General features: G+C 36.2%; 1 protein-coding gene across 37 annotated transcripts in view; it reads left to right on the forward strand.

Annotated features, from left to right (window-relative positions):
- Positions 1 to 14,544, forward strand: part of CRMP (Collapsin Response Mediator Protein) — a 189,679-nt gene that overhangs the window by 156,451 nt on the left and 18,684 nt on the right. For 21 of the 37 annotated variants that reach the window (XM_067096539.1, XM_067096534.1, XM_067096536.1 and 18 more), the window contains 7 exons: positions 6,934 to 7,028; positions 8,851 to 8,924; positions 9,436 to 9,546; positions 10,405 to 10,532; positions 10,941 to 11,120; positions 11,517 to 11,630; positions 13,252 to 13,484. In XM_067096539.1, coding sequence (XP_066952640.1) covers positions 6,934 to 7,028; positions 8,851 to 8,924; positions 9,436 to 9,546; positions 10,405 to 10,532; positions 10,941 to 11,120; positions 11,517 to 11,630; positions 13,252 to 13,484 — 935 coding nt within the window. Of the gene's footprint in view, positions 1 to 6,933; positions 7,029 to 8,850; positions 8,925 to 9,435; positions 9,547 to 10,404; positions 10,533 to 10,940; positions 11,121 to 11,516; positions 11,631 to 13,251; positions 13,485 to 13,876; positions 14,110 to 14,544 lie in introns of all 37 variants that reach the window. The other 16 variants (XM_067096545.1, XM_067096538.1, XM_067096540.1 and 13 more) reach the window with 1 other exon arrangement.

A 14,544-nucleotide genomic window follows, 5' to 3' on the forward strand; every position in this document is an offset into this window, starting at 1 on the left:
ATGGAGTTTTTATTCAAAAAGTACGGATATTTGATAATGGACTGTTTGTCCAAGAAAGCTTGTAACTTTTGAATAAAAACTCCATTAGATACCATCCAGTTTGAATGAGGTCCTTTTGGTAATTCTACTAATGCACAGAACAATTGTGTATGTGATAAAGTTAATAATTACATATATATATATATATATATATATATATATATATATATATATATATATATATATATATATATATATATATATATATACTGTACATATTGTATATATATGTATATATATATATGTGTGTGTGTGTGTGTGTGTGTGTGTTAAAATGCTCTTAAGTGGCATACTGTGCAGTCCTGTTTCTCCTGTCTTCTCTCTCTTTTTAGTCTTAGCATATATGTGCTCCTTAGTGGCACGCCAAACAGCCCTGTTTCTCTCTCTGTCATATGATGCCTGGTCTCTCTCTCTCTCTCTCTCTCTCTCTCTCTCTCTCTCTCTCTCTCTGTAAATGATGTCATGTCGTCGCAGAATAGAGTAGCGGCAGCATGAAAGCCCTTTTTTTATGTAGAAGCCGAGCCCCGTCACGCAAATTGTATTTTTTACCTGAGGTTGTGGTGTTCCACCCTTGTTACATTAGAGGGGTCCCATTTTACGCTCTCCATTTCAAGCGGTTGTGGCAGCAGGTGGGTTGTGATTCATGTTATAATGCGTGACTGGTTCGATTCTATCTCTGGGATAGCTATAGGTGATTGTAACGGATGTGAAAAAATGTATAGGGTCATGGAATTGTAAACCTTTAAATGTTTGGATATTGCTCCGCCTGAAAATGCTCGTTCGTATGTTTATTTTTTTAAGAATTTATTGGAAAATGTTTAATTCCCTGTCAGTGTTTGGAAACCTAATGGTACCATGCTGGCAAAACTCCAAATTTGTCTACCTTGGCAGCGCTGAAATTTCAATCTCGTTATGATTCTAAATTAGTTATGATACTGAGATTCAAAATAAAAATGAAAATTTAAGTTTACTAAAATTTCACGTGACTTCGTCTAGTCTTTAAATGCTTGAAATCAGAAAAGTACCCCTCTCTCTCTCTCTCTCTCTCTCTCTCTCTCTCTCTCTCTCTCTCTCTCCTGTGAATTTATCAATACCTGCCGACGATGTCTGTCACTTTGATAGACAAATCCGTTTTACGTGTTTTTTTCCGTCTGATATTGAAACTCCCTGGACGGACAGTTCGACTTATGGAGTTGAATTCTCAAAACGATTTCGCTTTGCTATTTTAGATTTTGCTTTACTGATATAATTTATGAATGTAGGTATACACATGCAAACACAAAGTATGTGGTGATGAATGTATTTTTTTTTAAATTAACACTTAGTTATCTGTATACTTTCGTAAGTTTGCGCATGTACATTGCACATGTAATCGGTGTGTTTCATATTAAAAATCTTCTCTAAAACTTTGTCATTGGTAGGATCGTATAACCTCGTCATATGAATGTTATTTATACATCTATAATATATATATATACATATATATGTATGTATATGTATATGAGTGTGTGTATGTATGTACGTATGTATGTTTAAATCTCGAAAATCCTTTCTTCCTGTGGCCTTTTTCCATCAGACCTTTTCATATTTGAATTCACAAAGTGAAGCAACACTATTACGCGCGTGGAAGGAGGCTGGTCGGCCATCTCATTGCACCTTTACCACTTTCTATTGTGCGTGCCTTTGCCTCCATCCTCGAAATTTGCATTTATATCTGTTGGGAGGAAGAAGGGACCAGAACTTTTCCCGTGCTAGAGCTCAGTTCTAGCATGTTTGCTATGCATAAGTGGCAGAGACGTTCTAATTAGCTCGGCTTAAACAAGCAGAAGTGTTTTCTCTGAATTCAGTTTTTCGAGAGGCGGTTGAATATTCGAGCTTCTCTTTGGGTTAAGATGAAAGGAAAATGTTCTCTCTAAAAGGCTTAGTTCAGTGGTTCTCAACCCATTTTGGGCCCATGCACCCGTTAACCCAGAATGTCATTCCCCCCCCCTCCCCTTCCTCCTCCCCTTTCCAAATATGTCTCCCTCAAAAGGTACATTCCAAATAATATGCCTATAATACTGAAAATCCTTGGTCACAATTCCCCCCCTCCCCGAAACTCTGAAATTTCCCCCTAGGGGGGAGAATTCCCCCCCCAGTTGAGAACCACTGACTTAGTTAAAGAACTTTTCTTCTGATATCCGGTCGGACTTTTATTACGCTATGAATAAATGTGTTCGACTTTCAGAATGAAGGGAAAATTTATGGTGCATTTGGGACGGACACAAGAAGTTTTGCTGGTCACGATTTTGTGAGAGGCGTTGCATCGGAAACTTTCCAGGTCTCTCTCTCTCTCTCTCTCTCTCTCTCTCTCTCTCTCTCTCTCTCTCTCTCTCTCTCTCCAGCCAGTGGGCAGAGGAGGAATTCAATTTGATAACAGCCATCACCATACATAAAAGCGTTCAAAGTGGCCTTTATGTCGAGGTTTTTATAGCCTCTTTTTGTTCGACTTCCTTCTTTTTTCTTAGCGTCTTGATTTTTCTCTTGAATTCGTCGAAATTGTATTCCATTTTTCCGCCCCTGATAATCCTTATTTTGCGGCGTTGTGGTTTTTCGAAATTTCTATCTTCTTTTGTATCGTAATTTATCAACATTTCTTTCTTCTTTGTGTCATGAGTTTCCTATATTACTTTTTTATGTCGGGTTTTGTAACGGCAGTTTGTCGAAATCTTTTTTCCTTTATGTTGTTTTTTTTTTCGCGTTTGTGCTACGATTTATAGAATTTCTTTTTTTTTTTCTCTTTGTTGAACGATTATTATATCGAAATAGGCTTATCTTTCTTACTTCTTTTTGTGATATCTGACATAAATTTGTCGAAATTAGTTTTCCTTTTGTGTGTTATTAATATATTTTTTCTACAGTATTGACAAGAACTGTCAAAATATCTTTCTCAATTTTTCCTGTTTCTCTCTCTCTCTCTCTCTCTCTCTCTCTCTCTCTCTCTCTCTCTCTACGACATAAATTTTCGAAATTTCATCTCTCTCTCTCCCTCTCTCTCTCTCTCTCTCTCTCTCTCTCTTTACGACTTAATTTCGTCTGCCCTTCTCTCTTTCGAAATTTCATCTCTCTCTCTCTCTCTCTCTATGACATCGATTTTCACATTTCCATGCGCCTATGTTCCGAAATTGTCGGTGCCAGTTTACCGAAATACCTTACACCATTATGTCATGATTGTTGGCGCTAGCGCCATGATTTGTAGCGCAATGTGTCGATTGTTGGGTGTGGTAAAAAAACATAGCGCTCTCAAACAAGAGTATTTAGCGTGAGTCATGCTGTTTTTAAAGGTGATGTTGGAGAGCCAGATGGCGCGTTCCATGCCGATAGCTGGTCGTTTGTGGACTCTCTCTCTCTCTCTCTCTCTCTCTCTCTGGACTCTCTCTCTCTCTCTCTCTCTCCAAGTACAATCAGCTTTGGGTGTGAGTTCATTTTATGCAATAAATGGTTGTGTTGTAATTAGCAAACTTTCTCTCTCTCTCTCTCTCTCTCTCTCTCTCTCTCTCTCTCTCTCTCTCTGTGTGTGTGTGTGTGTAAAATCAGCTTTGGTTATGACTTCATTATATGCAACGAACTGGAAGTCTGCAAAATTGCTTAGAAGTTTTGATTGCTAATACTAAAACTCTCTCTCTCTCTCTCTCTCTCTCTCTCTCTCAGTTGATTTTGAATACTTTTCATTACATGTAGTAAAGAGGGTTAGCAAAACTGTTTACAGCTTTTGTTTAATGTTACCTTTCATTATTTTTTTTTCAACCAAGTGTTATTGTCCTCCTATTTTGGGGGATTTGATTCTGTGTGAGTGGTGTATGTGTATGTTTAAATAATACACACACACACATATATACAGTATATATATATATATATATATATATATATATATATATATATATATATATATATATATATATATATATATATATATATTTATTATATGTATGTATATATATATATGTGTGTGTGTGTGCAGACATGTGTACCTCCGTAGAAAGTCATGTCACCAATAGGCTTTCCGAATGAAACTTTTTTTTGTTTTTTTTGTAGTGTCACATATTACTCTGTTTTCCCACACCTACTGAATATTAAACCAGTGTCAGATTATGACTGAAATCTGGCGTTTGATATACTACCAACCGTAAACCGCTTCATAAACAAACTCATTCTTCAATATCGGGAAAATTACGCGTGTATTGATCTCGCGAGCAGAAGTGGTTTATGATGAAGCAGTTTCTGATATCCCCCAGTCCATTTCTCCTCGGTTTCATCCCAGATTACGTCCACATTGCAAGATAAACAATGCGAAAAGGCTTCCTGTTCCTCCTTTTTTTATGTATTTTTTTGTTCCCCTTCGTTTTCTGAAAACCGGTGAGCCGTGTGTGTTTTTGATTAGCGTTTCCTTTGGACCCTTTTGACGCTGATAATGCGTTTACGCACTTCAAGCGCTATTGTCAACAACCGCTCAGGCGTGCATTCTTCCATTTTGACGTTCCGTTCTCTCATTTTTAATTAACCCCTCTTTTGTTCCTCTGTTTGGGTTTTGTACGACACAACTCGACTCTCTCTCTCTCTCTCTCTCTCTCTCTCTCTCTCTCTCTCTCTCTCTTCTGCGTAAAATTTGATTTGCTAATATTTTGTCATTCGTTGTCTCGTTCAATTTTAATCTTAATATTCCCACCTCTCTCTCTCTCTCTCTCTCTCTCTCTCTCTCTCTCTCTCTCTCAGTTCAAAGCGAAAATTCTGCCAACAGCAGAAAAACATAGTGATATATAAAGCTACAAAGCATTTCGTACCCTTTCAGTATAACGACCTCGATGCTTTAAGGTTTATGAACTTTTCTTAACGCCATGACATTCCATTTCTGCCGTAATTTAGGTTTCATTTCAGGTTATCCTTCGACCCTAGCTGCAACCCCTTTCATTCCTTTTACTGTACCTCCATGCATATTATCTTTCTTCCATCTTGCTATCCACCCTCTCCTAACAATTATTATTATTATTATTATTATTATTATTATTATTATTATTATTATTATTATTATTATTATTATTCAGAAGATGAACCCTATTCATATGGAACAAACCAAAGAACATGATGTTCATCAGGAAGAGGTAAGAGAAGGTAAAGGGAAATACGGAAAGAATCCCCGAAAAGAAAAAGAAAATTCGAAAAGACTGACCATCCGCCATTTCAAGTAAAGCATCGCCACTTCCCCAAGAGGGGAGGAACACACGAATTTTCGTCCCCTTTTACGTTCCTTCGAAGCTTGCTCCCTAATGCACCCGCAACCCCACACCCCTCTGGAACCTCCGAAAACCCCTTCCCTATAAGGAAACTCTACCTAGGGGAGACGAACGACACCTCAGGCGAGTGGTTTTTTGCCCAGACGGTTGGACGACCGACCACTTCTCTCATTAATATTTAATCCAAGCGCCACATAGTTTCTGGGGGTTCCAGACACGGATTACGTAAGGCGCACTGGCTAACGCGGCTGGAACTCGATATTAAAGGGGCGCGATGCAGACTCTCGTGTCCTCCAGAGCGAAGGGCGTCGGCAACAGGTCGAGAGAGAGAGAGAGAGAGAGAGAGAGAGAGAGAGAGAGAGAGAGGCGGGGGGCGGGGGTCGTGTTCCCTTGGGCTTTTTCATTGCGGGTGGTCATCGACTGCCAAATGGTGATCTCGGAATTGCTGCCATTTATTGAGGTCAATAAGCGCAGACTTAATTTAGTGCGAAATTGGAATTTCTCTCTCTCTCTCTCTCTCTCTCTCTCTCTCTCTCTCTCTCTCTCTCTCTCTCTCTCTCTCTGAAAATGAATAACTGTAATGCATGCGGGTACTTTTATAATTAAAATATGCTCAAGTTACGTAGAAAGACAGAACTCAACACTAGCTTGGATGAACTCCATGAGAGTATAGCAGACCACAGATTTGATTCAGTTTCCCCTGCCCCCTACACTTTGGGACCATGTCTGTTTTACCGTAATTGTTTTCAGACTGATTTTTGCCGTTCGTTGTGGATAATTGTGTGCGTACTTTTTTGATGATTTACATTAATTATGTAATGTTGCCAAAAACACCAAATCGTGTACTAGTTTTAAAATTAAAATCACAATATAATATATATATATATATATATATATATATATATATATATATATATATATATATATATATATGTGTGTGTGTGTGTGTGTGTGTGTGTGTGTGTGTGTGTGTGTGTGTGTGTTTATACAACTGGGTATGATGTCGAATAGTAATATTTTAATATTTTTTTGAGTCGACATTAAAGTGTGGTTGTTTCTTTGTTTATTTATTCATGTATTATTTTGATCCGTGATGAATGAGAATGTGGAGTAGTGGGTAGAAATTCATGTTATTATTATTATTATTATTATTATTATTATTATTATTATTATTATTATTATTATTATTAAAGGATAAATTCCGCTTCAGCTTCATCATAGTAGAAGCTAAAAAAGCTCTCTGTAACATTTCCTAATGTATTTAGACGGCGAATTCAGTCTGGATTTTAATTTTATTTTATTTTTCATTGCTGCAAGAAAAGTCAGAATTCTTGTTATTATTATTATTATTGTTACTGTTATTGTGGCTGTTGTTGAGTGCAACTGTTAATAAAGAATAATTTTTTTAAGTGGAATTATTTTTTTTTAAATAAAGTATGACGATTTTTTAAGTATAATTATTTTTTTTAAATAAAGTATAATTATTTTTTAAGTATAATTATTGTTTTAATAAAGTAAAATTATCTTTTTTAGTGTAATTGTTTTTTTGTGAAGTATAGTTATTATTATTATTATTATTATTATTATTATTATTATTATTATTATTATTATTATTATTTTGCAGAGTGCGCAGAACAGGCTTCTGATCAAGGGAGGCCGAGTGGTCAACGATGATATGATGCAAGATGCTGACGTGTACATCGAAGATGGAATTATCAAGTAAGTCTTCATCTCATTTTTTTTATTTTGTAATTTTATGTATTGTAGTTCCTTCTGATGGACTGTTTATCCGAAGATCTATGGCGTAATTATGCACGTTATAAGTATAATTACTTATTAGAAAGTCTTTTTCAAGATTTTTTAATACATTGGCAAATGTCTGCATACTGTGTATTTTTGCTTTTTTGAGTCTGCGATTATGTGTGAATATGTTGTAGATTAATTATTGTATAGATTCAGTGTGTAATCGCTGATATTTGATAGACAGGTGCTAAATGTGTGCTTCCGCGTTTGTATATAAAGAGAGATTGATAAGAATGTCTGTGCGTCTATCTCTCATTCTTTTTTCCATTTTTGTACCTGTATCATTTCGAGATTTTTGGTGTCGGTTGAATAATTTTTGTTGTTTGTGTCGACTATAATATTGGCTGTTTATATCATTCATTAATAGTAGCTGTTTATATCATTCAGTAGTACTAGCTGTTTATATAATTCAGCTGTCGGTATCGTGAACACTGGTGGACGTTTGTAAAACAACAAAAATTGTATAGTCAGAACAGAATTGTTCGTTGACTGGTCGAAGATCAGTAAGTGACTTGTTGCTGTTTTATTACTATTATTATTATTACGGCTAGCAGTACTAGTAGTAGCAGCAGCAGTATCGTTCGTTTTTGTGTCCTTACCGTCATTCGCCTAATGGCATCCAGCGCCATAAAAGATCCTACCATTCCGTAAATAACGCCACCCAGGAGAGCCGCAGATCCCGAAACCTCACGTTACAGCCATTGGCAGTTCTTTTATATTCATAGAGAGACCCGGTATTGATATGAATTGAAAACGTTTCCCATAATCATTTTTTAATAATGCTTCTCATTTCCCTATGGGGTTTAATAATGTTTCTCATTTCCACGTGAAGCTGTTTCATTTCACATTTGGATCTGTCGCTAATCCCGTTGGGATTTTTGGCGTCCTCCGGTTGATTTTATCTGCTCGTCTGGCTTAGAAATTGGAGACTGTAAGGCTTTCCTTTTAACAGTATTATATTCATGAATATTCGTATGCATCACCTTTATTGCGGCTCCGTTTGCTGGGGGCGTGTCTCTGTTTCTCAGAAAACCCCTCTTCACCCGCAAATGAGAATTAAATAGAAGTGAAATTTGCATGCAAGAGGCCGTAGACTTACCGACATTTTGCTTGTTAAGTGCATGTTGCTGATATCGCCAGGTTTCTGGGCACTCTCTTTGCAAATTCGAGTACAGAAACGTCTTCAGTTTTTATGATACAAAGCAGTAATATGAATTTTACGTACTTCACAGTGATTTAAAATCCAGTTAAGTCTAGAGGTCCATTATATTAACTAATCAAATTTAAACGTAACAGAAATTTTGAGCCAGTGTTGCAGAGAGTCAGCGTTTCACTGGAAAGAAAACGGGTTCTGGATCCGTGGGAAAAAAAATGAGTTTATCACTTTTGATCATTAAATTATAGGTCTGTTTCGTTTTGCGTCCCAGAGCGAAAAAAAAATAAAAAAAGATTTTTAATAAGGTGGCTATGGGGTTGGGGTGGTGGGAGAATTGAAGAAAAATTAGTATGATTTCGAGAAATGAAACATAGTCTCCTTTTACTTGTGGATCCAACAGTGTGTGAAGAAAGCTATCTTCGGGTAGTAGTAGGTTCCATCACTCGAGTGTCTATCAGTTCGATGCTTCTATCGATAGCTTATATGTTATTTTATGTATGTATATATTTATTTATTTGTTTGTTTGTTTGTTTGTTTATTTTTTTATTTATTTGTTTATTTATGTTTATTTAATTATTTCAGGCAAGTTGGAACGAACCTCCACACCCCGGGGGGCACTAGGGTCATCGAAGCCAAGGGTCATCTGGTCATGCCAGGTCTCTCTCTCTCTCTCTCTCTCTCTCTCTCTCTCTCTCTCTCTCTCTCTCTCTCTCAGAATAATAAATATTTATGAATATTTAAATTTTATTTATTTTTGTATCTGAATAAATTTAAATCTTGGATTTCAATTCTCTCTCTCTCTCTCTCTCTCTCTCTCTCTCTCTCTCTCTCTCTCTCTCTCTCTCTCTCTCTCTCTCTGAATGAATAATTAAAATATGTATTCTCGTATCGAAGAAGATATTAAAATCTTGGCTTTCAAATTTCGAATTTTCTTAGATCTCTCTCTCTCTCTCTCTCTCTCTCTCTCTCTCTCTCTCTCTCTCGCTGAAAACTTAGATTTCTGTTTACTTTTAAATTCTTAACACAGGGGTTAAAATGCACGACGTCCTATTGCACTTGCTCAAATTCTCATATTTATGAATGGACCTCCAGCTCGAAGGCTGACATATCTTACGTCGTAGTATTACACTTCCTCAAATTCTCATATTTATGAATGAACGTCCACAGGTGGCATTGATACGCACACGCACATGCAAATGCCGTTCATGGGCACGCAAGCCATTGACGACTTTTACACCGGAACTCGTGCGGCCTTAGCTGGAGGAACTACCATGATAAGTGAGTAGAAATATCGACCCCATGTTTAATTCGTTATTGTTTTAGCTGGAAGTTTGGTAGAGGAAAGTGTGGCTGTGTGTGTGTGTGTGTGTGTGTGTGTGTGTGTGTGTGTGTGTGTGTGTGTTTCGGTTTGTTTTGGAGTTGCTTGCGTATTCAATTTGAATTGCAGAAGAACTGTTGTTGTCATATACATTTGCTTCACCTTCTGTCAAGTGCAGTGTTTGTTCCATTGTACCTTTTATTCTATGTTCTTTTGAGTTGCATATTTCAGTGGGCTGTGTTCTTAGGATTTGTGATTTTAAGTGGACCTTGTTTTTAGATTTTGTGTATTTACCAGGGACTTACTTCAGATCATTTGTTGTTTATATAAATTGTATACTTTCAGGGGACTTTGTTTATATCATTTGTATACTTTCAGTGGGCTTTGCTCTTCTTTATACTTTGTTTCTATAATTTGTTTATTTTGAGAGGACTTTGTTCATATGATTTGTGTATTTAAGTGGGCTTTACTATTTTTGTATACTTTAAGTGGACTTTATTTTTACAGTCTGTACTTATTCAGGGACTTTGTTCTTACAATATGTCTACTTTAAGAGGGCTTTATTCTTTTGTATACAGTACTTTAAGTGGACTTTGCTCTTATAGTTTGTACGTTTTCAGAGAACTTTGTTCCAATATTTGTATATGTTCAGTGGGCTCTATTCTTTTGTATGCTTGAAGTAGACTTTGTTTTTATACTCTGTACATTTTCAGAGGACTGTTCTAAAACTGTATATTTTCAGTGGACTTGAAGTGGTCTTTGATTTCACAATCTGTACATTTTCAGAGGATTTGGTTCATAATATTTGTAATTTTCAGTGGACTTTGCTCTTCCCCAAAGAGGAGAGTCCTTAATAGAGGCTTTCCACCGCTGGAGAACATGGGCCGACCCCAAAGTGTGCTGTGATTATGCTATCCATGTTGGCGTCACCTGGTGGTCTGACAAGGTAAGTCTTCATGGAAGAGCTGTAATGTTACGAAAAATATTAATATTCCATGATGTCAGCTAGAAGTAGTGAGTGACAGGGTAATGCATTGAGTAAGTAATGTGCAAATCTTATCTTGATCTCCTGTTATTAAAGGTTTTCCATGTGTTTCTGTAGTGACAAGTAATAGAGGTTAGGCTATAGCACATTGCAGTTTTATTGTACTCAGATGAACTGTATCAGTTATAATGCTCTTGAATAACTTTTACTGTAGTGGTGAATAATTTTTACAGTAGTGCTTCACAGTCAGTAACTTTCATTGGTAATACATTGCTGAAAGCAACTTATAATTTTTGTACCATGTTTTATTTCTTTGTTTTCTGTGTAGGTCGCACAAGAGATGATTTTATTTCTTTGTTTTCTGTGTAGGTCGCACAAGAGATGGAGGAACTCACTAACGAGCAGGGAGTCAATTCTTTCAAGATGTTTATGGCTTATAAGGACACCTGGCAACTTAACGATGAGGAACTCCTGGAGTCGTTCAAAAGGTGCAAAGAACTCGGTGCTTTGGCCCAGGTCCATGCAGAGAATGGCGATGTAATCAAAGAGGTCAGTTACTCTGCAGAAGTGCTCTTTAAAAATTTGAAAATACAGTTGTTATACATTACAAAGTCTTTCAGGTTAAGAGTTTACCAAATCAAAGAGCAGAGCTTTTATTAAAGCTTGGCAGAAACTGATGGGTTTGTGTTAATAGCATAATGATTTAGACATTCAGTTGTTGAATTACTATTAGTTTTTGAAATTTATAATACTGGTGCTGTTACTTTTAACATACCAAAAGCATCTTTATTTTTGGTAGAATTCAAGTAAAAATTGATGGTGTTCAATAACTGATATTACCTTTCTTTGCAGAATTCAGAGATTGTGAAGGTAGTGTAAGTGCTTTTGTTCTTTGTAAAACTCGAGAAGCGGTTCAGTTATGAAAAGTACCTTCTTCCTTTCCAGAATTCAAAGAAGTTATTAGAACTAGGCATAACTGGCCCAGAGGGTCATGAAATGAGTCGTCCCGAAGAGGTTGAGGCTGAAGCAACCAATAGAGCATGTGTTCTTGCGAATCAGGTAAGAAAACTGGCTTATTAAGACTTGAGATAGGTTGCTATCGTAGTATTGCTCAGGATGGGTCTTTACTATATCATGTGATCAGTAAAATGACAGTGTATTTTGAATAAAATTCAGTTTTGATATTAATTCCAGTCCATCATTGACTTACTTTCTGTAACTGTAATTACAGATCAACTTTTAGTGATTACTGTAGATATTCTTAGAGTGTATCATATACTTTTACAGGGAAAATTTACACTTATTTCATTGCAACAAATACTGTTGAAGTACCAGCTGCATTGTAGGTTACTGTAAAAAAAAAAAAGATGTATTTTGTCTCAGAATTTAATGAGAATTACTGACACATCTGAGAACAACTATTTCAAAAGTTCAGGGATTGCAAGCGTTCTTCCCATTTTGCTGTTAAAAGATTTTTCCGGTTACGGTATTATTAAAAGTTAAACTCAATTTTCAATGAGCTATGTTTGCTTTATTGCTTTATGAAGAATTGCCTGTTGTTAGAGGCCTTTTTATTTCATGGAGGTAAATTAGGTTAGGTTAGGTTGGTTAGGTTAGGTTATTGCATTTTGCACCATTTCCTATTGTTATGCCATGTATTTATTTAATGTATAGCTTTTAAATCCTTGAGTTAGTTCTTCCCAGCAATGTTTGATGTGCAGTAAATATGCAGTACAGCTTTAGACTGCCACTCGCAGTTTAAAATGATATCTTAAGAACTGAGATTGTATGAAAAATTTCCACTTATATGAAATTCATTTTTGCTATCTTAATATACATGGATTAAACCCATTTGGGAATATAGTCATTGAAGCCTAGCTTCATACAGTGCAGGACTTGTACCCATTGTGTTTAATGCTTCAAAGCATGTTTTTAAATATGGCATATTAATTTTCCACATCCTAGATATCAGTTTTATCCAAGGTTCTTCATATCAATGGCTCATTCTACTGTTTAAGACGATTAGTCTTTACTTAGCGATAAATATTGGACTATCAGTTGCCATATATGTTAAACGTGAGAACATTATGCATTGATAAAAATTGAGATGTAAGCATTTAAACTGTAATTGGTTTTGTTGTAATTTTTATGCCTGGCAATTTCTAGACAGTTGAAACTTACAGTTCTTATAGAATGCCAAGAGAATGAAAGTGGAGAAAGTGCACATTAAGCATTAGGACACTTTTTGTCTTAGGTCCAGTTAGAATAAAGTCCTTCTTTGACTTATTGAACACAGTATCCAGAACAGTGATTCTTCTGTAGAAATAGTAAATGTGTTTACTCACAAGTACCTTTTTTGTTGGAAGTTTCGTTTTTATGTTGAAAAGGATGTTGCACTGCCTTCTGTTGTATTGTTATTCAAACATATCTGATACAGTGTGTTAAGGGCTAGAGCAATACAGGACAAATCAATTGACTGGTATAAAAATGTTCATGACATAGAAATTGTAAGTTTTGGAGGAAAAGAAATGGCTTTTGTCAGTCATAGCCGAACCATATTCCAAACTGATGTTTAGTTTGTGCATGTAACCCTCTCCTTTCAATTTTTGTTGCACCAAATTTGTTTTATTTAATTTTGTTTATTTTTTTGCATGTTCTCCCTTTTGTTTTTTACACATAGGTCAACTGTCCACTCTATGTAGTACATGTTATGTCAAAAAGCGCTGCTGATGTGGTTTCCAGCAAACGAAAACAAGGACATGTTGTGTTTGGGGAGCCAATAGCAGCATCTTTGGGAACAGATGGCACCCATCACTATCACAAATGTTGGCGTCATGCTGCTGGCCATGTAATGGGACCTCCTTTAAGGCCTGACAGTTCCACCCCTAAGTACCTTATGGACTTGTTGGCAAAGTATGTTCATGGTAATTATTTTCTGTTAAACCCAAAAACACTTTTATACTTCCTGTTCTGTTGCTTAACGCAAGCTTTATCTCCTAAAGTTGTTTTTACCATTAATAATCCTTTTATGAATTGCCACTAACAAACTGTGCGTTTCACCATACATACTGTACCATTTATATACTGTGTATTTAAAACAAATATCACCCTCATTATGAAAGTTGTTTGTGCTTATGATATTCCATATCTGTAGCTATTTACTTCCGGTAAGTATGGTTTTTAAAGCTCTAGATTATGTATGGTGACACTGTACAGTACTTATTGCTTGGTGGCAGTTTTTTTACAGAATTTCTATCATATTTCATCACCTGTAAAAGGTTACTAGTAGGATAAGTTCATTTCAGGTTGGGTGTCCTCTGTATATTTGTAAAATAACAAGCAAATTGGCAGCAAGTGCTCTTGGCCAAAATCTTCGGAGGGGCACACTAGTATGGGGCGAGACTATAGCTGCTGCTCTGGGAACTGATGGTTCTCACTACTACAACCCTTGCTGGCAGCACGCTGCTGGCCATATCATGTCCCCTCCTCTTCGTAATGACCCCCAGACCCCTGGCTTTCTTATGGAACTCCTGGATGTGTAAGATGATATACATTAGTTACAAGATATATGTGGCCTGATGTTCCTTGGTTATTATTGTTATTTGCGTTCCTTTTGTTTGCAATGTTTCTTTGGTAAGCCGAAATCAGTAATTCATTTGATGGTAATTTATGAGCCAGAAATAAGTTATTTAACAAAATATTAACATCATTAGTAGTTCTGATTATATGATGAAACATAAGTACTGTATTTTAAGTCATTTGCTGTGATGTTGTTGATTATAGGATTGCTGTGGAAGTGACACCACCTGATTCAGCCATTAATGTTCCTTGATGACTGGTGTCCTTTTATGTTTGTTGAGCAGTGGAAATTTGCAGGGATCAGTAATGTTAACAGAAAAACTAGTTTATTTTGCTGTCATTCATATAACCTTTTGAAACCTCAAGTGTGATTTTTCTTCACACTGTGCAAATG

The sequence above is a fragment of the Macrobrachium rosenbergii genome, chromosome 53, assembly GCF_040412425.1.
Source record: "Macrobrachium rosenbergii isolate ZJJX-2024 chromosome 53, ASM4041242v1, whole genome shotgun sequence".
Lineage (NCBI taxonomy): Eukaryota > Metazoa > Arthropoda > Malacostraca > Decapoda > Palaemonidae > Macrobrachium > Macrobrachium rosenbergii.